This window comes from Stomoxys calcitrans, chromosome 5 (assembly GCF_963082655.1).
Source record: "Stomoxys calcitrans chromosome 5, idStoCalc2.1, whole genome shotgun sequence".
Taxonomy (NCBI): Eukaryota; Metazoa; Arthropoda; class Insecta; order Diptera; family Muscidae; genus Stomoxys; species Stomoxys calcitrans.
The window spans coordinates 75,552,465-75,579,010 of NC_081556.1; the positions used below are offsets into that span (position 1 = coordinate 75,552,465).

The 26,546-nt window shown below is 41.6% G+C and overlaps 4 protein-coding genes across 9 annotated transcripts in view; 1 reads left to right on the forward strand and 3 right to left on the reverse strand.

Annotated features, from left to right (window-relative positions):
* LOC106085242 (uncharacterized) overlaps positions 1 to 26,546 on the reverse strand; it is a 137,706-nt gene that overhangs the window by 21,691 nt on the left and 89,469 nt on the right. The gene's annotated exons all lie outside the window — the stretch shown is intronic.
* Positions 1,388 to 14,913, reverse strand: LOC106085240 (methionine--tRNA ligase, cytoplasmic). Its single transcript, XM_013249382.2, has 9 exons — positions 14,661 to 14,913; positions 14,419 to 14,540; positions 13,721 to 14,355; positions 3,879 to 4,082; positions 3,707 to 3,811; positions 3,017 to 3,650; positions 2,433 to 2,950; positions 1,809 to 2,379; positions 1,388 to 1,745 (listed from the first exon to the last, which is right to left on the reverse strand). The coding sequence occupies exons 1-9, from the start codon at positions 14,761 to 14,763 to the stop codon at positions 1,593 to 1,595; spliced, it is 3,045 nt and encodes a 1,014-aa protein (XP_013104836.2). The 5' UTR covers positions 14,764 to 14,913; the 3' UTR covers positions 1,388 to 1,592.
* On the forward strand, positions 16,431 to 17,976 carry LOC106085243 (coiled-coil domain-containing protein 130 homolog). The gene is made up of 2 exons (XM_013249384.2): positions 16,431 to 17,088; positions 17,141 to 17,976. The coding sequence occupies exons 1-2, from the start codon at positions 16,516 to 16,518 to the stop codon at positions 17,663 to 17,665; spliced, it is 1,098 nt and encodes a 365-aa protein (XP_013104838.2). The 5' UTR covers positions 16,431 to 16,515; the 3' UTR covers positions 17,666 to 17,976.
* On the reverse strand, positions 17,670 to 20,367 carry LOC106085244 (microtubule-associated protein RP/EB family member 1). Of its 6 annotated transcripts, none has more exons than XM_013249390.2 (5): positions 20,261 to 20,326; positions 19,721 to 19,769; positions 19,495 to 19,658; positions 18,908 to 19,433; positions 17,670 to 17,908 (listed from the first exon to the last, which is right to left on the reverse strand). In XM_013249390.2, exons 3-5 carry the CDS (start codon positions 19,628 to 19,630, stop codon positions 17,755 to 17,757), a joined length of 816 nt encoding a protein of 271 aa, XP_013104844.1. In that variant the 5' UTR covers positions 19,631 to 19,658; positions 19,721 to 19,769; positions 20,261 to 20,326; the 3' UTR covers positions 17,670 to 17,754. The 6 variants fall into 6 exon arrangements, with proteins under 6 accessions (XP_013104844.1, XP_013104840.1, XP_013104842.1 ...); XM_013249386.2 differs by having other exon boundaries at positions 19,718 to 19,769; XM_013249388.2 differs by lacking the exon at positions 20,261 to 20,326 and adding an exon at positions 19,852 to 19,954 and having other exon boundaries at positions 19,718 to 19,769.

A 26,546-nucleotide genomic window follows, 5' to 3' on the forward strand; every position in this document is an offset into this window, starting at 1 on the left:
CGGCGATTGGTATACTCTCTGAAGCCAGTCCAATTGGCCTTCTTGTAGTTGATGAACGTTCGGCGCTCAGAGGTTATGAAGTCGGGTGGTCGGTCGATGGTGAGGATTATGGGGAGGTGGTCTGACCCCAAAGAGATGACGGCTTGCCAGGATACGTCACTCAGGAGATCAGGGGATGCGATTGAGATGTCTGGCGAGCTGCTGCACCTCCTCGTAATCCTAGTGGGGGCATCCTCATTCACCGTGCAAAACGTGGAGCTATCTATCTGCTCTGCCAAAGCTATGCCACGCTGGTCGTTGCCTAGGGGAGAATGCCATGACGAGTGATGTGCATTGAAATCCCCCAGAACCAGACGACCATGGCCAGATAGCAACCCACTTATGTCGGGGCTGTAGGCCTGGCCATTAATCGGGGCACAGCTGCCAACCGGCGGTATATACACGTTGTATATCTCTATCTCGGCAGTACCAGACCTGACTGCTACCCCCATACATTCCATGTATGGGTCACTAGCGTCAAGCGCAGGCGAGATAGGTCTATACTGCACGGAATGGTGTATAACGAAGGCCAATCCCCCACCTCCATTCCTTGAGCGATCCTTACGTAGCACATTGTAGCCGTGACAACTGTGCAAGCTGCAGGTGTTAGTCAGCTTTGTCTCCTGGATCGCTGCGACCGATATGCTCTTCCGACTCATAAAATCTACAATCTCATCAATCTTGCCGCGCAGTCCATTGCAGTTTAACTGCAGGAACGATACATTTCCCGACACTGGCCTGGCAATAGTAGGGCTAGGGTGCTGTCTTTGCATAAATTGCCGTACGGGAGAGGTCGGGGGGGTCACATAGTCCGACGACGAGGACGCCGAAGGCGGCGACGGCGACGCTTGTGACCCACTGCTGGCTATGTTCGCACAGCACCTAGCGACATAGCCAGTATGACTATACTCCCGTAGCGAAGTTAGGCCAGAGCAAGAACGGAAATGTACCCACTCCAAGCACCTGTTACACCTCACCGACACTGACCGATGATGAAGGCGGTTCTGGCAAACGGAACAGAACCAGGGTCCGGGGTTCTTTTCAATCCCGGCACGGACCAAAAGCATACGGAGAAGGCACTCCGGGATGTGCCTCTCCCATGACGAAAAAAGACGAACACGTACACTGAGGCGGCAGCCCTTGCCGATGAAGATTCCATCGGGTCAATCCGGTACGTACAACCGGCTGCCATGGGATTGGGCACAGTTGGTGTTGTTGTATTGTGTTTTTAAATCATATTTATTGAGCATTACGTAATCGCAGAGTTTAAATAAATAAGATCATGTGTTAGGAAGTGAAATAACGTATGTATAAAAAAGTAGAAACTCTTTTCGGCTTCAATACAAAGAAAAATAAATAAATTTACTAAATATTTGTAACAGCAGATACAAATGTGAAGATTTTCGCAAAGAAATAAAGAACAAATTCTTTGATTTCGCGGCATGTGATCGATTCAATGTGATACAAAAAGGTGAAGGCGAAGTACAAAAAGAGGACACAAACATTACATGTGAAACAAGTCTTTAAACGGGGCGGACAATATCTGGAAGTAATTATTTTTTCTTCTTATTTTTGCCTTGGTTAGTATTTGTGTCAGGGGCACCGGTGATTGAAGATAATTGCTTCTTTAGAGATAGAAGAATTTCTACTTCAGGTTTCCAAATAGAGGGATCGCCACCAGCTTTCAAAGTTCGCACCTTTTCTCCCTAGAAAAGATTAATAGAATGAACTCTTGATTCTGCAAAGCTAAAGGTGTTAAAAAAAATTACTTGTTTAGCGATTTGCTCTTCCAAATCCTTTACTTGACTAGAGCCGACCGAAGCGGTATTGGCAGTGGCAGGTGAAGTACTGGACTGTGCTGCTGCCAGATGCTTTTTCAGCTCTAAGAGCTTATTGACTTCTGACTGCCACACAGCCTTGTCTTTTGTCTGAGCCTTAAGTTGGCGCACTTTTTCGCCCTGAGCTTGTACAGCAGCCTCAAGTTCTTTGACGGATAACCCATCTTGTTTAGATTCACTGGCAGCGGAAGGTTGAACCCTGCTTTGAGCCTCAGTTAGCTGCTTTTTCAAATCCAACAAAATATTTATTTCTGGCTGCAACACGGCCTTGTCTTTCGTGGATGACTTTAGCTGTCTCACTTTATCTCCTTGAGCTTGTATTGCCTTCTCTAAGTCAGCCACTGAAGGTCCTGCTGGGGAACTGTTTTCTTCGCTCAAAACTTGTGGACCTGCATATTTCTTCTTCATTTCATCAATAAATGATTGTTCCAGTTTAGCAAATAATGGGGCTGGTTTGCCAATCTTGTGGCCCGATGGTAAGAGAATGCCAATGAAAGGTTTCCTGGAAAAGTAATGCTTTTTTAGGCCGAGCTCACAACGAGTTTCAAAACTTACTCTGCATTTATGCTGCCCTGCTTGGTATTCAGCTGTTCAAACATGGTGCGAGCGGTAGTGGGCATGTAAGGGAATATGAGGTTAGCGAGTAGACAAGCTATGTTGGTACACAGACCAATTATCGTCGCAGCTCTGGCCTTCTGTTCATCATTGCCCTTAAGCAATACCCAAGGTTGCTGACTTTGCATGTAGCCGTTTCCATGGCGGGATATTGAAAGCAGGTGACGTATACCATCTCGCAAACGTGCTTTCTCCAGAGAATTTATATAACCTCGCAGTTCACGATTAATCAGAGCCAAGAGAACTTCTTCATCTTTGGTGAGATTCATGACAGGAACAGTACTTTTAAAGTTCTTTTCGCAAAATACCAAGGCGCGATTAACAAAGTTGCCAAGATTGTTGAGTAATTCAGAGTTGTTTCGAGCCGCCAAATCATTCCAACTGAAGCTGGAATCTTGACCTTCTGGGCGGGCGGAAGCCAAATAGAAACGCCAAACATCTGCAGGTATGCCAGTATCCTAAAATATTAGATTCTAAATTTAGATTTTTCGCTTAGGCATCTAAGCTTAAGAAACGAGTATTACCTGGGCATCATTGCCAAACACTCCAATACCTCGACTTTTACTAAATTTGCCGTCTTCGTAATTTAGATATTCTGTTGCCATAATGTGAGACACCATTGTGTTACCCTTATTGATGGCTAACAAAGCACTAGGCCAAACCACCGAATGGAATGGCACATTGTCTTTAGCCATAAACTGGAAAAGTTCAACGTCAACCCCTTTTTCGGGTTGCCACCACTGTTTGTACTCCTTGGTGTAACGTTTTGTAATGGAAACATAGCCGAAGGGTGCATCGAACCACACATAAAAGACCTTATTTTCAAAACCCTTGTGGGGAACTGGTATTCCCCATTTTAGATCTCTAGTAATGCAACGGGGCTTTAAACCCTCACGCAGCCAAGCACGCGTTATAACACGAGCATTGTTTGTCCATCCTTGCTCCGACCGATCTACCCATTCACGTAATTGTGCCTCGGCTTTCGGCAAATCCAGAAACAATTGTTCAGAGGAGCGTACTACTGGAGCTGTATTGCACACCTTGCACCGCGGTCTTATCAGTTCTGTGGCATTCACCAATTTGCCACACTTATCGCACTGGTCACCACGAGCATCTTCATAACCGCAACCAGCATGGGGACACGTACCTTCAACAAATCTAAACCGAATTGCAATGATCGTAATAAACTTTATGAAGGCCACCAGACTACTTACCTATCAGCCAAGAATCGATCGCATTTTTGACACAGCAATTGTTCCACACTTTCGGTAATAATATAACCATTTTTGTATACATCAAGGTAAGCTTCTTGCACGATACTAAAAACGAAGAAAATGCCACGTTCTCCTTAGATTTATGTCAGATCGCATAAACTGAGTTACTTACTCTGTTTGCTCTTGCGTTGTGGTACGTCCAAAATAATCGAATCCTATGCCAAACCAACAGTATATGGCATTATGCAACTCAAAGTATTTGTCACATATTTCTCGTGGAGTAAGGTTTTCAGCTAGAGCTTTGTTTTCGGTTGCTGTACCATACTCATCAGTGCCACAAACCAAGAGAGTATTATAACCGGCAGCTCGGGAATATCTGTGAAAAGTATTTTATACCACAACATGATTTAATCAATTTCCAGTACAAACTCGTATCTGGGAAAACTTAAATTGCAATAGTAGACCTTGAGTATCTAGAAACTTTGTGTGTTATATTTTTTATTCGCTCAATTCGACCAAACAAATAATAGCGAGTCCTAACCATCCAAAAACTGTAATTGACAAAAATTTTGTTTTTTTTCCTTTATTTTTATACCCACGACCGTACGGGACGGTGGTATATTCGATCCGTTTGCAACACATTGAAATATAAGCAGAGATTGAATAGTTATTATTATATTAAAGAGAGTATGTGCATATCGCTTGACTAACAGTATAACAATATAAATGCCCATATGATGTTTATTGGACTACGAATTCGCTCGTAGGTTTTAATGTTATTTAAGTTTGGATGTTAGAGGTACTCCATTCTTAAAAGACTTTATTTCAGCCCGATATTCTCATGATGTCCGATTAAGGGGTGTTTCTGGGGATGATGTGGTCCCCCTGTGATCTTCTCTCAAATATCATTTATTTAAACCCCATATTGCCATTGCTTAAAGGAGAGTTTATAGGTGTCCCCCCAAACACTTGGCTACAAATTGGTTATCAAATTCTTTTTCTAATCTCAAATACCTTTAATTTGAGCCACATATTGGCATGGTGGGTAAATTTTTACCCTTTGGGGGGTGTTTTGGGAAAGGGGCTGTGTCCCAAATACATGGTCCCTCATTTGAATATCAGATATATATATATATATATATATATATATACATATATATATATATATATATATATATCAGCAACGTGCTCTATTCTCATATATCTATATATCATTTATTTAAACCTCATATTGCCATTGGCCTGGACATTAGATATCAAATTCGTTTTCTTATCTCAAATACCTTTCATTTAAGCCCCTTATTGCAAAAGTCAGCAAATATGTCCGGTTTGGGGTATGGGCCCTAATAACTATCAATATCGAGATCCATTGTCTTGAACGACGGACGTATTTGGGGGTTGTTATTGATGTGGGACGTCCCCTAGACAGCTGGTCTCGCATGTTGATGTCAGATTCGTGGTCTACTCCTAAATACCTTTCATTTGAACCCCATATTTCCATAGTCGCCAATTATGACCACTCAGTGGCCTGTTTCTCATTCAAAAACCTCCTTTTTGTAGACGAGTCCGAACAACGTGCCGCAGTGCCAAATCACCTTGGGAGAAGTTCTTACATGACATAGTACCTCGCAATTATTGTCAGCCCCCATATAGACCGATCCGCCGATTTAGGGCCTTAGGCCCATAAAAGCCACATTTATTATCCGATTTTGCTGAAATTTGGGACAGTGAGTTGTGTTAGGCCAGTCGACATCCCACTTTAATTTGATCCAGATCGGTCCAGATTTAGATATAGACCGATCTCTCGATATAAGGTCTTGGGCCCATAAAAAGCGCATTTATTGTCCGATTTTGCCAAAATTTGGGGCAGTGAGTTGTGTTAGGCCCTTCGACATCCCTCTTCAATATGAAATTTGACAAAGTGACTTATGTTAGGCTTTTCAACATCCGTGTCGTTTATGGTTCAGATCAGTCTATATTTGGATATGGCTACCACAAAGACCAATATTTTGTTCTACAAAATTGAACAATAACTTGTACTTATTAGACCTCTCAATATCTGTGTCGAATTTGGTCCAAATCGGACCATATTTGGTAAAGCTGCTATGAGGGCATAAATTATGCATTTTTAACCGAATTATGACAAAAGGTGTTATACATATATATCCGAAGTGGTGGGTATGCATTTAATACCAAACGAGGTTTCAGACAAGGAGACAGCCTATCGTGTGATCTCTTTAATATCCTGCTGGAGAAGATTATACGAGATGGAGATGTGAATAGATATGGCACACTAATCACAAGAGAACACACGCTAATCGCCTATGCCGATGACATCGATATCATAGGTCGGTCACCGGAAGTAGTAACTGCAGCCTTTGAAAGAATCGAAAGAGAGTCAGTGAAAATGGGTCTGGCAGTAAATGGAGATAAGACGAAATGGAAGGTTTCAACTCCCAAAAAAGCCTTGCACAATCGAGCAGATAAAGAAAATGGAGAAAGTTGGGAACCACAACTTTGAGACAGTCAGTAACTTTATCTACCTCGGCACCGCCGTAACCGAAACGAATGACATCAGTTTTCAGTTTCAATCCCATGGCAGCCGGTTGTACGTACCGGATTGACCCGATGGAATCTTCATCGGCAAGGGCTGCCGCCTCAGTGTACGTGTTCGTCTTTTTTCGTCATGGGAGAGGCACATCCCGGAGTGCCTTCTCCGTATGCTTTTGGTCCGTGCCGGGATTGAAAAGAACCCCGGACCCTGGTTCTGTTCCGTTTGCCAGAACCGCCTTCATCATCGGTCAGTGTCGGTGAGGTGTAACGGGTGCTTGGAGTGGGTACATTTCCGTTCTTGCTCTGGCCTAACTTCGCTACGGGAGTATAGTCATATTGGCTATGTCGCTAGGTGCTGTGCGAACACAGCCAGCAGTGGGTCACAAGCGTCGCCGTCGTCGCCTTCGGCGTCCTCGTCGTCGGACTATGTGACCCCCCCGACCTCTCCCGTACGGCAATTTATGCAAAGACAGCACCCTAGCCCTACTATTGCCAGGCCAGTGTCGGGAAATGTATCGTTCCTGCAGTTAAACTGCAATGGACTGCAAGGCAAGATTGATGAGATTGTGGATTTTATGAGTCGGAAGAGCATATCGGTCGCAGCGATCCAGGAGACAAAGCTGACTAACACCTGCAGCTTGCACAGTTGTCACGGCTACAATGTGCTACGTAAGGATCGCTCAAGGAATGGAGGTGGGGGATTGGCCTTCGTTATACACCATTCCGTGCAGTATAGACCTATCTCGCCTGCGCTTGACGCTAGTGACCCATACATGGAATGTATGGGGGTAGCAGTCAAGTCTGGTACTGCCGAGATAGAGATATACAACGTGTATATACCGCCGGTTGGCAGCTGTGTCCCGATTAATGGCCAGGCCTACAGCCCCGACATAAGTGGGTTGCTATCTGGCCATAGTCGTCTGGTTCTGGGGGATTTCAATGCACATCACTCGTCATGGCATTCTCCCCTAGGCAACGACCAGCGTGGCATAGCTTTGGCAGAGCAGATAGATAGCTCCACGTTTTGCACGGTGAATGAGGATGCCCCCACTAGGATTACGAGGAGGTGCAGCAGCTCGCCAGACATCTCAATCGCATCCCCTGATCTCCTGAGTGACGTATCCTGGCAAGCCGTCATCTCTTTGGGGTCAGACCACCTCCCCATAATCCTCACCATCGACCGACCACCCGACTTCATAACCTCTGAGCGCCGAACGTTCATCAACTACAAGAAGGCCAATTGGACTGGCTTCAGAGAGTATACCAATCGCCGCTTCAATGAACTGCCACCCCCCTCTGATGTGCTTGTGGCCGAGAGGAAATTCCGAGACATCATCAACGCAGCAGCCGCTCGCTTTATACCAGCCGGTCGAATACCGCAAGTGCGACCCAATTTCCCGGCGCAAGCAGTGGTACTCGCAGACGAGCGTGATGGGATTCGTGCTATGGACCCCGCTAACCCCAGAATCAGCGAGCTGAATCTGGAAATAAACAGGGTAGTCAACGAACATAAGCGGAATTTGTGGCTGGAACACTTGGAGCAATGTAACTTAGGCACCGGTGCAGGCAAATTGTGGGCCACTGTTAAGTCTCTCTCGAACCCCGGTAGACGGGACGACAGGACCTCAGTCACTTTTGGCGAGTTAACCGTGACTGATCCGAAGAGATGCGCCAGGTTGTTCAACCGTCAATTTATCGTGCATCCCGAGAGAGACAGGGCAAGGAGGAGAGCCATTCGCCGTATTCGTGGTCTCCGAGCCGATGAACAGCCATCACAATTTACCGTGGGCGAAGTTACGAATGTCATCCGTGGCGCCAAATCTTCCAAGGCGTTGGGCCCCGACGGAATCTCTACATTGATGCTGAAGAATCTGGATTTACCTGGAGTTGAGTACCTTACCACTGTCCTTAACCTGTCATTGAACACTCTTATAGTTCCCGATGTCTGGAAAATGGGCAGAGTGATCCCGCTACTGAAGCCTGGTAAAGACCCGAGTTTGGGGGAGTCGTACAGACCGATCTCCCTTCTCTCACCAGTGGCTAAGACGCTTGAGGCATTACTCCTCCCGAGCCTCGTAGGAGAATTTCCATTCGCCGAGCATCAACACGGATTTCGGAGACTGCACAGCACAACAACAGCTTTGCATGCCATCACCACACACATTTGCCGTGGCTTCAATCAACCCAGGCCATGTGATAGGACGGTCCTCGTGGCATTGGACCTATCGAAGGCATTCGACACGGTCAGCCATGCCAAATTATTTGAGGACATCGCCAACACGTCCCTCCAGCCAGGCCTTAAACGTTGGGTCGCGAATTATCTGTGTGGCCGCCAGTCATTTGTGGAATTTAGGGATAAGAAGTCAAAACACCGTAGAGTGAAACAGGGAGTTCCCCAAGGCGGGGTGATATCTCCGGCTCTGTTTAACCTCTACCTATCCTCCATCCCACCTCCTCCAGACGGCATAGAGATCGTATCATATGCGGACGACTGTACGATCTTGGCATCAGGCCCCCCACCCATTGATGACATCTGCGATAGGTTGAACGTCTACCTCAACGAGCTTGCCTCATATTTCGCTGCAAGAAATCTGAAGATATCCGCCACCAAATCTTCAGCCACACTGTTCACTACAAATACGCGTGAGGTGAATTCTGAGCTGACTGTGATGGTCGATGGAGAATTGATTCCGACCATCAAGTGTCCCAAAATACTTGGCGTCACATTTGACAGCTCCTACACTTTCTCCCCACATGCCACAGCAATCTGCAATAAAGTCAAAAGTAGAAACAAGGTCCTCAAGTCACTCGCTGGCAGCACTTGGGGTGCAGACAAAGAAACCTTTTTGACCACGTACAAAGCAATTGGCCGGTCTGTGGTAAGTTATGCAGCGCCAGTGTGGTCACGTCAGCTTTGTGACACGCAGTGGAATAATATTCAGATCTGTCAGAATGCCGCCCTCCGAACTGCGACGGGCTGCCTCCTTAGTTCTCATGTGGACCACCTCCACCAGGAGACAAAGATCCTACCAGTGCGAAGACATAACTACATGCTGTCTAAGCAATACCTTTTGGACTGTTATCGCAGAAATCATCCAAATCATCATCTTGTGGATAGATACCCACCGCCCAGAAGCCTTAAGGTAGATCTACATGATCTAGAGCGTGAGGTCCAGCGCTACAAGAGAGAACCTCTAGATCAAGCGGCATATCAAGCGGGTCTGAACAACATTCATGCAGACACGGTAGCAGACGCGTTAACTGGCTACCGGGTGAATGTAGTCCTTGGAGAACGACCGCCACCCATTGCACCCGAAGAAATCGACCTCCCCCGGCAAACCAGAGTGATTCTGGCTCAATTACGTTCCGGCAGATGCAGCCGCCTCAATTCCCACAGAGCTAGGATTGATGCCGACGTGCAAGATGTATGTCCCGACTGTAACAAGGGACCGCACGATACACGTCACCTGTTTAACTGCCCGGCCAGACCCACTCGACTCAGACCCAGATCCCTGTGGACGCACCCCATCTTAGTCGCGGAGTTCCTGGGTCTTGACACTCAACAGAATCAAGCAGACGAAAGATAGTACACAATAAACTGCTACAACAACAACAACAACATCAGTTTTGAGATTAAGCGAAGAATAATACTGGCAAACAGATGCTACTTTGGACTAAGTAAGAAGTTTAGAAACAAGCCCACCTCTCGACAGACGAAGATTACACTATACAAGCCACTGATACTGCCTGTGCTGTTATTGGTTCTGAAGCATGGGTACTTGTGAAAGCAGATGAGGCAGTGCTTGGAGTATTTGAGAGAAAGATTCTTTGTAAAATATATGGACCAGTTTGCGTTAACGGAGAATATAGGCGACGTATGAACCACGAGCTGTATGAGCTGTATGACGACGATAGCATAGTTACACGCATCAAAATACAACGGATCCATGTTGTCAGAATGGATGAAGAAGCTCCAGCAAAGAAGTCATTTGAAGGCAAACACGGTGGTACACGCAAACCGAGAAGACCCAAAACCCGATGGAAAGAAGTTGTGGGAGACACCTCTGACACTTGGTGTCAGAGATTTTAGAATTAGCGCAGAAGATCGAGGCGCTTGGAACGCTATTTTACGTTCGGCTAGTCGAACAAATATTCTGTCATAGCCAATTAAAGTAAAGTAAAGGTGGGTATCCAAAGTTCAGCCCGGCCGAACTTAACGCCTTCTTACTTGTTTTAATTAACTCGATTGGCCTTGATTGTCTCTATTATCCGGGAGTATAAGCACATTTTGATTGAAAATTTGCCCACGAACATTCTATTAAGGAAAAGTGACAAACTTTTCAAATATCAATGAGTGCTAACCGATTCAAATTTAAGCTTTTTATAGCCGAGCCCATAAAACGTGGCGCAGTGGAGAGTTTTTACGTGGCTGCTATCCCACTAATATCGCCCGCATTAGGAGGGGATGACCAACTCGGAAAAATTTCTGGTGGTTTTGCCAAGATTCAAACTCAGGCGCTCAGTGTCGTAGGTGGACATGCTAACCTCAGAGCTAGTATTACGATTACTTTTGAACAATGAAAGGAAACGAATCTGGAAATGTTTGCCCGAAAGCACTTTGGTCTTGAGTATACCATGTAGATGTGGTCGTAAATGGGCATAAGGTGGTAAAGAGATATCAACTACATTATTGGGCGCACAAGTGCAAGTCGTTAATTATTGGAAAAGAGCTCGGCCATGAGTTTAAAAGAATGTTCACGAACTTCCTGTTATTTATATAGCCAATATAAAAGCTTGGTTAGGTTAGATTAAAGTGGCAGTCTGCTATCATATTCACTTAGTCGTTTTCGTCCATTGTTATACCACAGGACAGGAGTAGGAATATACCATCGAGTTCCTACAGTTGAACCATCCAAATCGCTTTAAAAAGCCCAACAATGTGCGAATGTTCACATCCGCTATATCAGACAAGTTCTCAAGAAAATTAGAACCTTGAGTGACTGCCAGTGCTGGACACACACACATGTTGTCTCTTCTTCCTCGACGTCCTCACAGCTTCGGCAAAAGTCGTTACTGGCAACCTGCAGTCTGTCAGCATGTTTCCCGATCAGACAGAGACCTGTCATGACGGATACAATGACTGAGACGTCTGTTCTAGCCCGTGAGAGCAAAGCGGTAGACCTCTTCAAGTCTAAATTAGGCCACATCATTTTGGAATACTCAGAGTCAATTCAGAAATACGTCCTCCTGGGATTTAATGGCTACCTGGCTGTTTGAGAAGATATTTATGCCACTTGTCGTTATGACATCATATCTTAGCCATTCCACCATTTCTTTAATTGCAAGGATCCCCGTTTGCTACACACTGCAGTGGTCAGGTAACCTTCTCGATTTGGCCAGTCCTAGTTTTTCAGAGTACACCCCAAAGCCCACCTGGTTGTCGAGTTTGGAACCATCCGTGTAGAAGTCTATGGAATTTCTATTACCAGGAATATAGTAGCCCCAATCGGTTCTATCAGAGATAGTGGTACAATACTTTTTATCAAAAAGCGGCTCAGCCAAGGTATAATTCACAACATTATCCATCCATTCTCTGACTTCTGAATTGATCCCACTGTAATCGGTCTCGGGGATAGGATCTTCCCAATCCGCCTTTCTTCTGTTTAGCCGAGGGACCACTTCTGCAGTATATTTCCCAAGGGTGAAATTAATATACCGATGATCAGAGAAGCTGTGGTCATCCAACACTTCCCAGACGCTTTCCTTCCGCTTAGATCTACCAATACAAAGGTAACATCTAGTACCTCCTATCTGGTCCCGGTAATAAAGGTCGCTTTATTCTCTTTATTACAAATCGCAACTTAAAATAAATTCGATAAGCAGCTCACCCCTTTCGTTTATATACAAACTACCATATGTCTGGTTGCTGTTGTTTTTGTTGTAGCCATATTTTCATGTGGAGGTCAAGCTCCTATAGGTGAGCAAGCTTCTTCCGGTCCAAATGACCGATCGCTGCAGAAACAGGGTGGCCATTGGTTATTTAAAGACGCCAATAACCCGCCTTGTCATATCGAGCATAAAAGGCACTCAGCATTTGTGCAAGAGCCGGTGCCGCCCGGTCCCTCACTGAGACTCTCCGCTCGATACCGCTGATTGTCCGCGACTGCCGTTGCAGCTACTCCGTATGGAGCATTCCACTATCCGCTACCTGTGCTACGGTAGCTCGCTGCTAAGCTTCTCGTGACAGCAATGAACACTACACAGATCGGATCTCGATTTTCTAGCATTTGTGGTGCTCACAGCTATACCGTGCCGGACACAAAAGTTTGTGTTTTTCAATAATAAAGATATAAATTAGTAAAAAAATGTAAAAAAATTATAACATTGTTTTCTTAATAAAGTTAGCATTTAATAAAAATACGTTGGGGGTGCTTAGTTTTTGGCCAACACTGTATATACTCTAACGAACTTGATGCAATCCGTAAAATTTAAGATAAAATAAAAAAATATAATTAATGGTTTTTTATTGCAATTTGTATTAAAATGTATGTTATATGAACAATTTAACGGACTAAGTTTTACCTTCTCCTGCAAAGAAACAAAAAATTGAGCAAGGCCCTTTTTACATTAAGCCATCATCTACAAAAGCACTTTCATATTTTCATTTCTTGTAAAACGTTATATTGACGGTATGGGGTGCTAAAAATTAGTATTAAAATTTTTCTCTCAATCAAATTGTGGACATTGAATTTTAAATGTTTACCGAATCCATTTTCACGCATACTATTAATAAGGATCTTATCAAAGACGGCTTTTCCAGAAAACTTTGTAAAACAAACAAATCAACTCGCGGGTGGTATCTACAACTTTCTTTCCATATTGCGCTACCTCTAGACATCTATCTACAATAAATTTTATATGCTCAATTTTTTTAGAATTTCTACGAATATAATGCGAATTTCAAGAAACATAGGAATCAAACCCATGCTTAAGCCAACTGTCGATACAATAAGTGCCACCGTTGAAAAATGTCACGTCACGAAATTGTGAAATGGGTTAAGCACTCACTTTTTAACTCCTTGGAAGTCTTAAATATTGTCTGATTTAGCGGGTATTTGAAATGTGTAGTGCATATATGACTCAAGACAGCCAAACTAATATAACTCATGTAGGCCCACTCAGAGTACTTGTATTCCCTGATTGAATTTTTGATTCCCTAGAAGCCTCATTTATTTGTACTTTTTTATACGCAATTCCTGCGTATCAAGGAAAACCAAAAAATTTCTCTTACTCCTAAATTCTGATTGGTTAATGTCATATTTTCATAAACTGAGGTGTTAATGCATCGCTATTTGCACGCCTTTTTGGGACTACATTACAGATATTCACAACATTTCGATACATGACATTTGAAAGTTCAACCAGCAGTCTACTTGCAAACATATTTATGTATATACAAACCTTGCAAAAATATCTGCAGACAGAACGCATCCAATTATATTACCCAAATGTGGTACATTGTTAACATAAGGTAAAGCAGATGTGATCAACACATTACGTTCCCCAGCTTTAGGCAAAACGGTACGGGGCTCTTTGCGTTCGTTTGGTGGGGTGAATACAAAATTAGCACGAGCCGCAGAAAGTTCATCGTCCGTTAAAGTATCAGCCAAATTTGAACCCGTATCTGCTAAGAGTTTGCCAGCATCATTGGAGGAGGCAGATACTTTAAGAGGAACATGATAAAGTCCACCAAAACGATTTGAATTTTGTAATGCGTTGAATGTAAGATCCTTCAAGGGTTCCGATGCAAGCACTGCTTGAACTTCAGGCAAAGCATTGATTTTACGATACCACGCCATTATGTTGTCAATTTGTTGAGCTCCCTTAAGTGTGCCATCTGGAGCTAATAAAGACCACACAGAAATATCAGCAGCTGATAGCTTATCTCCAGCAAGGTATGACGACTTTGAGAGGGTTACTTCTAACTTTTTTACTAATGCATTAAGGACAGGCATTGCATTAGGGTTAGCACGATGACCGACACCCATGCTATGTACCAATGCAGGAGCCAGAATTGTAGTTGACCACTCCAACCACTAGAAAAAAAAATATTTAAAAATTCAACCTTTTCAAGGTCATCAGTTTAATTGAATACTTGCCTCATCTCGTAGTGGCCCTTCGTTGGGAAAAAAGTATTTGGCGACGGCATCGGTAGAAAACAATTGTATACCACCATCCAGCTCTAATGTTGGTAATAGCATTAATTCTTTTCCCTTAGCATCTAAAATGATACGAATGAAGGTTCACATATTCACAAAACTTATTCACACGTCAAACATTTGTTGTGGCAATGCTTCCCTATCCCCACCAGAGCTAATAAGAACACTCAACACACACTTACCGTTTAGGTTAACTTTTTCCACGACCACCTCACGTTTTGCAAATTTGGCCAGCATTTGCAGTTTCAGGCCAAAGGGATTCCCGTCATTTGTATAGACTTTCATAGTGTCTCTTTATAAACCAGTGGGGATGCTAAACACTTAACTTTCTATTAATCTTTTCCACACAAATTTAGAGAAATAGTCGCCTAAAGACGTCTCCAATTGGAAGTATTTAGCAACTATTGGGGTGGCCGAATGTCACGATTGGTCTTGTTCTTGGTTCATTCATTCACCGGTTAAGCTAACAATTCCTGTGAATGAAATTGGAAGTAGTAGTGTTACCTGCTCTCATAAAGATTTCAACACAAGCGTGGTTGTTGTTGTTGTAACCACATTTTCATGCGGTCTCATCAAACTCCTGTAGGTGAGCAAGCTCGATCCGAGGCAAAGGATCGATCGCTGCGGGAACAGGGTTGCCATTGGACGCTCCCAGTAGCTCCACGTCATATTCATTTAGAGGTAGTGGCAGTTGCCCAACAACAAAATATTGAGTGCACTATCTGTCACTAGTTCGCTCCATTTTTCGTTGTTTGTGCGTGGCATGGTATTTAGCTATAATACACACACACGCAACTAAAACTCGTTGACAGATAGTGCACTACGCGAGAAAAAATTTAATGCAGCTGTTTACGGTACCCCAGGATTCACTGAATAAGGTTAAGCCAAGCGATCAGCCGATATACTTTTTTTTTAATATTTGGCAGTACTTGGCATTGAGGATGTCAACTTGTTCTCTTTTTACATTCATTCTTTGTTTACGTTTTCTCCTATATGATGACATTTTCAATCGTCAGATTTGACATCCTTAATGATGTTTATGGGGCCTATCCACTTTGTGTTTTTGCATGTGACCTAACCTTCTATTAGTGAATCCTGACGGTACCCTACCTGGTAATCATGTCATGGGTAGCTCGCAGCTGAGCTTCTTGTGACAGCAATGAACACCACACAGATCAGATCTCAACGTTCCAGCTTGAGTGGATCTCACAGATATCCCGTGCCATGATTGGCTGATTCTATGTACACTTTCCGCGGAAATTTACTTTGTGAATACTTTTTTAGATAATCGATTTTGAAGCAAAAACTTGCTGATTTCTTACAGTAGGACATTCCCCGTTTACACTGCTTTTTAAAGTCTCGATCATCTGTTTTCACTTTATAAAATCAGCTGACGGGAACCCCAAATCCGGATTTGATGAACAGTGTAAACGGGGTTTTATCATTGAGATTTTTGTAGTATTTCAAAACGTAGTCGCGAAAAACATGCTTTTTCAACTGCCAATCAGAATACCAGTCTTGCGGATTTGCTAACATAAGCCTAGTACTGACTTCGACTTTTCACACGAACAACTGTCAAAACGCACTATAAAAAAATGGTGAGGAAGATAGTGCAAACACATTCCGTACAAGTGGTACTGAGTTCTATGAGCAAAGTAGTAGCGACATGTCCCTGCATCAGGATAAATTTCGCACACTCTCTCTGGAATTAGAAAATTTCATCAGTTGTGCAATGACTTTACCGTGTAAAAATTTGCCTAGGATCCGCGTTTTAGCAGTGGTGTTTTCATATTGCAATAAATTGTCACACGCTCTTTTTTAAACCAGCTTGTGTTATTCGATTGAATTGTTTTCTTCATATGCTGGTACAATCCAATGTGTACAACTACCATTACATGTGAATGATTGGCCTAACTTAATTTTTTTAACAGCTGATTGGACGAATATTTGTTTATTTTGCTGCAATCAAACGTTTTTCGGTGCTGTTTTTCAATCTGTGCTTCTAATTTCTTCAATTTATTTTTAACTAAAGAAAATATGGGCGAACGAAAAGGACAAAATAAATATTATCCCCCGGACTATGATCCAAAAAAGGGTGGACTTAACAAATTCCGGGGAACCCATGCCCTTCGCGAACGGGCGAGGAAAATTCACCTGGGTATCCTGATCATCCGATTTGAAATGCCCTACAATATCTGGTGTGAAGGCTGCAAAAATCACATTGGAATGGGTGTGAGATACAATGCGGAAAAAACTAAAGTAGGCATGTACTACTCCACGCCCATCTACAAGTTCCGTATGAAGTGCCACCTGTGTGACAACCATTTTGAAATACAAACTGATCCCGGAAACTTGGACTACGTCATACTATCGGGAGCACGAAGGCAAGAAAACCGCTGGGACCCAACTCAAAATGAACAAGTTGTTCCCGAGACAAAGGAAGTTCAAAAGCGATTGTTTGATGATGCCATGTATAAGCTGGAGCATCAGGCCAAGGATATTAATGCGGGGGAACAAGCAAAACCGATGCTTGAGAAATTGATTGATCGTAACAAAACTGTGTGGAACGATAGCTACGAAGCGAATTGTAAACTAAGAGCTGAGTTTAGGGTAAGAAAGGCTGAATTAAAAAAAAAATACTTAAAAAAAAAATTAATTTTAGACAAAGAAAAAGGAACTGAAAGCTTTGAAAGATGTCGATGAGAAATTGCTTAGCAAAAGCAGTTTGGATATTGCCTTATTGCCAGAAACGCAGCAGGATCGTCAAATGGCCGCCCTAATGAAACTGCAGAGCAAATCAGCATATGAGCGCGAAGAAGAAAAACGTTTAGATATCCTATTAAAGCCCGCTTTACCAAGTGCAACACAAACCACTTTTGGTGGTTTAAAAAGACAAAAGGCTTTAAATAATCAACTACAATATGAACAACTGGGTATAAAGAGAAAGGCCACATCAAGCGAAAACCCAACCAGTCATGATGAAAATAGTACAAATGAACAAATACCGAATGTAGCAGACGAGCTTACAAAGGAGACAAATACATCGGATGAATCACATTTAAGCCTAGCCAACGACAAACCAGTCTTAGTAGATTTGCCTAAAAGTTTATCTTTAGTCTGTGACTATGCAAGCTCGAATTCTTCGGTCTCGTCGCCTTCATCGCACTCAGAAAATGGGAATGACTGATCTATTATGATAATAATAAATATTCCATTTTATTTATCAAAGTTGCAGAGAAATAATGAAAAATACAAAAAGAAAAATATTAACAAAGGCTACACATCTGTTTCCAAAGAAATGCCTTCTATGTGTTCGTGGGCTAATTCATCTGCAGGAGAGGTAGCTGGGCCATCATCTGTTGCATAAAGTATTGTCAAAGCACGATTACACCAATCCATATGAACATTGTTTTGCAGCGAGGCATTAAGGCTAGAGATGAAGGAAAAATAAATGTTTACTTTTTATTTTCATTAATACAAAGATATTTTGGTATCTAATTCGACTTTTTTTTGTTTTGTTCGGGAAATGTGGGAGTGAGGCCCATTCTTATTATATAAGATCGATTGACGAGAATAACAGAAGAAATTTTCAACAATGTTTTCCACACACTAATGCTGGCGACATTTCCCATGCCAGCCGGTTTTACGTACCAGATTGACCCGATTGATTTCTTCATCGGCAAGGGCTGCAACCTCAGTGTACAACACTGCTACAACAACAACATTTCGGACTCGATTTTAAAAGGGGATAGGTCCCTGTAATTGTGCTCGAAACTTTCCTCCTCTATTTGCAGAAAATGTTGTTCCCAAACAGAGAGGATGTTTTTTTTGTTTTTAATCACTTATATTATATGGACTTCGATTTTCTACTGTAAGAATAATGAATGATGATCGTCAACTATGTGGAATATGGGGTCGATGAATAATACTTATGAATATCTAGTTTTTTACGCCTCGGTGCTTTATAAACTTGAATTGAACGAAATTAAAATTTTAAAGAGAACTTGTGTAGATGTATACATTGGAAACACTGAGTAACAGGTTAAGATAACGTGTTGGCCAGGCGATGAGTATCAAGCCTACTCGGCACTGTAGACAATTTTGAATGTTCGACCTATAGATATTAAGTTGAACATTAGGTAGATGCATTGGCTTACGTCGATTAGGGGAGTGGGTAGGAAATAGAAGCAGACCATAAAATCGCGGGCTATTCAAGGCGATACTAGAAACCTTATCTAATTGGAACAGGTTTCAGAATATCAATTTTTGCTCTGTAGGAGTTCAACTAGGTGCATGACTATAGTGACATGGGTCGATTTTAAATTAAAACATCTTCAAATATCAAACTATCCTAAACATTAGTCGGCACATAACAATGCTCTTACCATCTTAAATCTGCAATTATGACATTTGATTTTAACAAACTTACATGGCTTCTATTTCAGCCAGCTTCTTATAGTATGTGTCCCTTTCATGTTCCGTGGTTAAGATTTGTTCGGCCAATTGGACTTGGGTCTGCTGTAGCGTTTGTATGGATGATGGTGAGACTTGCCTTTCCTCGTGTGGCTGGGTTCCTTTAGGAGTCTTCAGAAGCTCTTGTTTTGTGGCAGAGGGTTTTGCAGTACCGAGAGTCTGGGCGCCAGGCTTTCTTATGGGCTTTGGTGCATTCTGTGCAGCGGCCGCATGGGCTGCGGGAACCCTTAAGTTTTCCTTACCGGCCGAATGAGTATCGAAGAATTTTTTAAACCACTGAAGAAATTCAAAGTTATCCTGAAATTTTGCCTTCATCAGGCGATCGATAGGCACAGATTTGTCAAAATTCAATTTTATAAAGGCAGCTTGAAAAAGTTTTAAGTTGTATAGGAATTCATGTTCCAGTTTGGCAGTGGTTTTTATCCTCTTCAAACCAATACAATTGGGAAAAAGCAACTCCATCATTTGACAGTAGGCGACACCTAAAGGTTTAAATGAAATGAAAACCATAGCAAAGGTGGATAGATATGTATGTAGACTTACCGGAGCACAGCTCCTCGATCTTCTTGTGTTGGCCATGCACAGTGCTGTTTACCCATTCCAGCATTTCGTGGCGTGACATTTTTTCCACGGTGGCACTCGTCAAGGCCACTGTTGGCTTAAGCTCCGTTTTATGCATAACCCTTGAATTTGCTCGTACAGAAATTCTAAAAAATATTGAGCATATAAAATTTATTGTAGATTGATGTCTAACGGTATCACAAACCACAATGTAAATGCAAGTTGTAGACACCACCCGCTACGTTATTCCGCTATTTCTGTTGAGTATATTTATAAAGTTAATATCGTTTTGGCAATTTTGAAGACTGTTTTAATTTTAATTAATAACTAAATTAAAACCTCCAAGTTCTGTAATAAGTTTAGATTCGAATTAATTTGCAGCCGGAGTTGTATGTTTGACTTGCTTATTTTCGGCAAAAGTACGTATGAAAAACACTGCAAATGGATCCTCTTACCAGGGATGAGAAATAAAGTCCTTGAAATATTAAAGAAAACATTTTTGCAAAACCAAAGGTACCATTTGTACTTCATTTTCAGAGAACACTTAATACAATTCAGAAAAGTATTGCAACTTGTTTTTTACAGATTTTTTTCAATCCTTTTTGTTTGATTATATACCATAAATTTTTAATTTACACAATTTGATTGAGAGTAAAAATGTTATATTCATAATAAACTTGCTGATTTAAAATATTCATTCACAACAAGAAAAGTACAAATGTACCTTTTATTCTACGCACATATGTACCTTCCGCAGATCCGCTTGAACTGTTGCTCTTTCCGCCTTTGTTCGATGACTTGTGCTTGCTTTTTGGTTTTTGCAATGCAAACCATCTCCTGATCAGCCTCAATGCATTCTATTCTTAGGACTCTCTTGAGAACACATGCAGAGATGGAAGTTTTAAATGTTTGGTTTACTTTCAGAGTCGATGATAAGTACGATTTTTGCGGAGAAATATTAAATACATAGGTACGTTAAAACAAAGAAATGCATCTTTGGCAAATAAATGCTGGTACTATATTCGCTTTTTGCGATATTTTTCGCGGGTTGCATTTTTAGATAATAAATTTTTAAAGCAAAAAAACTTGCTGTTTTCATTCACTAGGACTTTCCCTCATTACTAATGGTAAATTTTTTATTTTATTATTGTTATTTGTGCAGTAGAGGTGTGCACGTGAGTTGTCGTGTCATGCGTGAATCACGTGATTCGTAAGTGAGTGAAATCATGCTCACGAAACTAATCATGACTCTTGAGAAAATCACGACTCACAAGACACTCACAACTCACGATTCATGAGACACTCGCGATTCACGAGACACTCACGATTCACGAGAAACTAAGGACTCACGAGACACTCACGACTCACAAAACAAACAAAAAATAACGTACAATAAAATTTTTCACATGCTCTGAAATCATATGGCATTTTAACGTACAAATCTGTCTACAGATGCAAAGAAAGGAAAAGAACAAATAAGTGGTATGCAGGGATGATACATTTTATGCAAATTGCAAATTTTGCCCATGAACATTCCACTAACGAACAGGGGCAAACTTCTCACATATCAATGAGTCCAGTCCGATTCAAGTTTAAGCCCAATGATAAGGGGCCTCCTTTTTATAGCTGAGTCCGAACAGCGTGCCGCAGTGTGACAACTCTTTGGAGAGAAGTTTTTACATGGCTGCCATACCAAATGCAGTACCTCCCAAATGTCGCCAGCATTAGGAGGGGATAACTACCGCTGAAAATTTTCATGATGTTCTCGCCAGGATTCGAATCCAGGCGTTCAGCGTCATAGGCGGACACGCTAACCTCTGCGCTACGGTGGCCTCCAGCAGCAGCAAAATTAACTAATATTTGTATTTAACAGGATTCTTGTTTGAACCGTTGAGTGGAGCGGAGGTCTTGTTATTTCACTCCGCAAGAATTTTCCTGTTACTCGAAATAGGTCATTATTTTTGGAAGAACAATTTAAGTCACTCAAGGATAGTTACGATAGCGGTATCCATTACGTGGTTGATGATCTGCGTCTGTTTCCAGTGGAGCGACAGTTCTAGAAACCGGGAGTAGGCTTAGAATGGACTCCAAAGACCCGATAGCTGCGGTGGTGGTATTAGGCCGTAGCATGTTGTCTATATATGGCACACGATTTAGAGACGCCGCCTTCAAACCTTAAGTCGCTAGTTGAAGCCGCTTCTGTAGGGAAGAAGAGCCACATTGTACGAAGTGATGATAATGCACATCACCAAATATGGGGAAGTTCGGGTGTTAAGGTAAGGGGTGAGCTGCTTATCGAATATATTATAAGTTGCAATCTGGCGATTTGTAATAAAGGGGATAAACCGACCTTTATTACCAGAAACAGGCAAGAGGTACTACAATAGATATTACCTTTGTATCGGAAGATATAAGTGGAAGAATATACGGATGTGGATGACCACAGCTTTTCTGATCATCATTATATTAATTTCAGCCTTGGAGAAAATACTGAAGTAGTGGTCCCTTGGCTAAACAGAAGAAAGGCAGATTGGGATAAAATTCGGCACGAATTCTGCAAGTCTTTTCTTTGTAGACCAGAAAAGGAAATGAAAATACGGAGGATATAGACATAGTGGTCAAGCGGATCACGAATGCCTTGAATGACTCGCTTGTGTCAGCATGTCCTAGCGCGAAGCCAAGGCGACCTCGATGGTGGACCCCAGAGCTAGTTGGTCTAAGGAAGGACTTCAGAAAACTCTTCAACAGAGTAAAAGCCACATGAGCACCACACGATAGGGATATCTATAAGGCTGAGCTAAGAAAAAATAAGCGCGAGCTTAGAAAGGCTTAGAACAAATCCTGGGTAGAGTTCTGCAGCTCCGTGGAGGATACATTTGAGGCCTCTAGACTAAGGAAGATTCTTTCCTCGAGACCTATTACGGTGGGGTATATTCAGAAGTCAGAGAATGGACAATGTCTTGTGAGGAAACACTAGAACTACTCGTTGATACAAATTTCCCGGGAAAATTCTTCAACGGACAACGTGGAGCTAGAAGAGGTTGTCACTGGTATGCATTCGTCGGAGGCTATTAGAGAAATTGTGTCTAAACAGAAAATCCTTTGGTCGATAAAAAGTTTCGACTTCTTTAAGCCGCAAGGTCCTGATGATGTATCACCGGTTGAATTACAAGCTGTGTCTGATAGACTGGTTCGCTGGTTAAGGGAGATATACTCTGGTTGTATCAGAATGTCATACCTGTGGGATCGAGGGACAAGAAGGTCAAAAAAGAAAAGGCGTAAAAGTGGTTGCGTATGCTGATGACGTGGTAATTGCGGTTAGGAGAAAGTTTCTCAGCACTCTAAGAGATATACTTCAGGAAGCTCTACGTGCAACAGCAAAGTTGGCTACCGAAAGTGGTCTAGGTATAAATCCGTGCAAGACAGAAGTACTTCTTTTCAGCAGGAGATACAAGTTGTCTACTGTGGAACCTGTCTCCTTGGGTGGAGAAAATGTTCCTTTTATAGAAAACGCAAAATACCTGGGTGTTTTGCTGGACAGGAAATTGAACTTCAAATCCAACATATTGGAAAGGGCAAGAAAGGAAACTCTTGCCCTATACACCTGCAAGAGAGCCATTGGCAAAAGTTGGGAGTTAAAACCGCGTGTCATGTATTGGGTATATACTGCAGTTGTCAGACTTATTATGCTATATGGTGTTGTGGTCTGGTGGACGGCGGTTCAAAAGTCCTAGCAGTCAGAAGGAGTTCCACTTTAGGTTCTCAGTTCTTTGAGAACGTGCCTGATTTAGCGGATGTGGACATTCGCAAGTTATTGGGCTTTTTAAAGCGGTCTGTATGATTTAACGGTAGGAACTAGAAGGCATCTTCCTTCTTCTGTTCCTGTGGTATCACAATGGATGAAAACGTCTAAGTGAATCTGATGGCGGACTGTCACTTAAACGTAACCTATCCTTCAGCAGACAGTGTTTGCTGTTTTTAGCAATCTAATTGAAACTGCTTCAATTACGAAAATGATAGTATTAATTGCGGTTTTTGAAAAAGTTATTAAAAATTGCACATTCAATTAAAAAATAATTAGCATTTTTGAAATTTTCAAATAATTTTTTATTATATCCAATTAAAAAAATTATTGAAAATTTTGAAATTTTCAATAAATTTCTTCATTGACCAAATTAAAAAATGGGTTAAATTATTTGAGAATTCCAAAAAATTTCTATATTTGGTACCAGATGTTTATCTCCTGGAACAAGAACTTGAGGTGCGTTGTTAGAGCAAAGGTCCGTGGGGGTTCTCCAAAAAATTTCGGGTGTCAGTTAGGGATGCACTATAGATTTGTTATTGTTGTCTTAGCGCCCTCTAGAGGCTGAAGAAGTCAAGACCCCAGATCGGTTCATATGACAGCTATATCAGGTTATGAACCGATTTGAACCACACTTAAGACACTTGTTGTAAAACATAACAAAACACCTCATGCAAAATTTTAGCCAAATCGGATAAGAATTGCGCCCTCTAGAGGGTCAAGAAATCCAAGATCCAAGATCGGTTTATATGACAGCTGTATCAAAACATGGACCGATTTAGCCCATTTACAATCCCAACCGACCTACACTAATTAGAAGTATTCGTTCAACATTTCAAGCGGCTAGCTTTACTCTTTTGAAAGTTAGCGTGCTTTCGACAGACAGACGGACGGACATGGCTAAATCGACTTAAAATGACATGACGATCAAGAAAAGATACTTTAAGATACTCAGATGAATATTTCGAGAAGTTACAACCAGAATGACGAAATTAGTATACCCCCATCTTATGCTGGAGGGTAGAAAAATTTAATCAATCAATTGTTGAATCAATAAATTTTTTAAATGAAAATCTATTTATTTTCAATTATAATTTGAAATGACCATTTTTTGCTATTTTTATACCCTCTACCATAGGATGGGGGTATACTAAGTTCGTCATTCTGTTTGTAACTGCTCGAAATATTCGTCTGAGACCCCACAAAGTATATATTCTTGATCGTCGTGACATTTTATGTCGATCTATGTAGCCATGTCCGTCCGTCTGTCTGTCGAAAGCACCCTAACTTTCGAAGGAGTAAAGCTAGCCACTTGAAATTTTGCACAAATACTTTCTATTAATGTAGGTCAGTTAGGATTGTAAATGGGCTATATCGGTCCACTTTTTGCTATAGCTACCATATAAACCGATCTGGGTTCTTGACTTCTTGAGTCGCTAGAGGGCGCAATTCTTATCCGATTTGGCTGAAATTTTGCACGACGTGTTTTATTATGATATCCAACAACTGTGCCAAGTATGGTTCAAATTGGTTCATAACCTTACATAGCTGTCATATAAACCGATCTGGGGACTTACCCCGATATAGCTGTCATATAAACCGATCTTGGTTCTTGACTTCTTGAGTCTCTAGAGGTCGCAATTATAATCCGATTTGCCTAAAATTTTGTACGACGGATCCTCTCATGACTATCAACATACATGTTTATTATAGTCTGAATCGGTCTATAGCCTGATACAGCTCCCATATAAATCGATCTTCCTATTTTACTTCTTGAGCCCCCAATTCTTATTCGAATTGGCTGACATTTTACACAGGTCTCCAACATATAATTTAATTGTGGTCCGAACTGGACCATATCTTGATATCGCTTTTATAGCAGAACAAATCTTTCCTTTTATCCTTTATTTGTCTAAGAAGAGATGCCGAGAAAAGAACTCGACAAATGCGACCCTTGGTGGAGGGTATAAAAGATTCGGCCCGGCCGAACTTAGCACGCTTTTACTTGTTTTTCTATGTACGTCTTACGACAGATAGAAGGACGGACGGACACGACTAGATCGACTTAAAATGTCATGACGATCAAGAATATATACATTTTATGCGGTCTTAGACGAATATGTTACAAAGGGAATGGTGAAATTAATATACCCCCATCTTATGGTGGAGGGTATACAAATAATTATTTGTGGTTAAAATTTGGTAAATGCTTATTCTATATGGAGGGTTTCAGGATTCCCTCTTTTTTAGAATAGTTTTCCGCCAAATCCCGCTTTTCTACTCTGGAAATCCCGCTATATTGGCAAATTGGTATGATCGCCTTACATATATGTATGTATGACATTAGAAATACATCCAATGTTGTAGGTGTTTAAAGTTCCGCCCGACCAAAGTACAGAATTGTGGACACCCAGCCACTAAGGCTTTTTGCGTATTCATTGGTAAGAGTATGTTTTTCTAGGTATCTGGTTTACAATGCATCACTGCTGGTTAATATAGGAGTTCATGTACCCAATGTGGTCTGCATTAACGAAATAATTATAAGCCATCTCGGAAATACGTATTGCTCACCGTATACATCTTGATTTGTGGTTAAGGGTTAGACGTATCAATGTAAGTTATTAATTTCCTTTGATGGATTGTCCATGATACATAGCTAAAGTAATGTATTATGGATTGTCCACGCTACATTATTGTCTATGTTATATAGCTAGACCATTGTCATTCATATTGTCGCGGTCTCATTTAAAAATTAGTATTGCTCATGAATCGTGAGGTTTCGAGTACACACAGAAAAAAGACTACATATAATTAAAGAATTTTCCTTGAACGGAGGAATGAAGTTAATATTGAAAAAAGGCTTCGGCTTTCGACGGCTGTCTGTTATTTTTATGTCACTTCACAGATGACTCTCAATGGGTGTCTTTAATTAAGATGGGTATCTATAATTAAGTTTTTCATCTTTGGCTCCAATCTTTAAAGTCAGGGCAAACATTTTTCAGTGTAGTAATTTGAAATTTTAAAATCTGTTTTTAATATATCAGGCATGTTCCGAGTCTGGCCGATTTGAAACCGGAAAATTTTTTCGATTTACGAATAGCAGAACATAAATTAAAGTTGAATCCGCATAATTATTGCGATTGCGGTTATTGAAATAGGCCTGTATTTCTTATACATCAACATTTTATTGGCATCACTGAAGTAGTTTTTCAAAAGACTCTATAGATTGTAT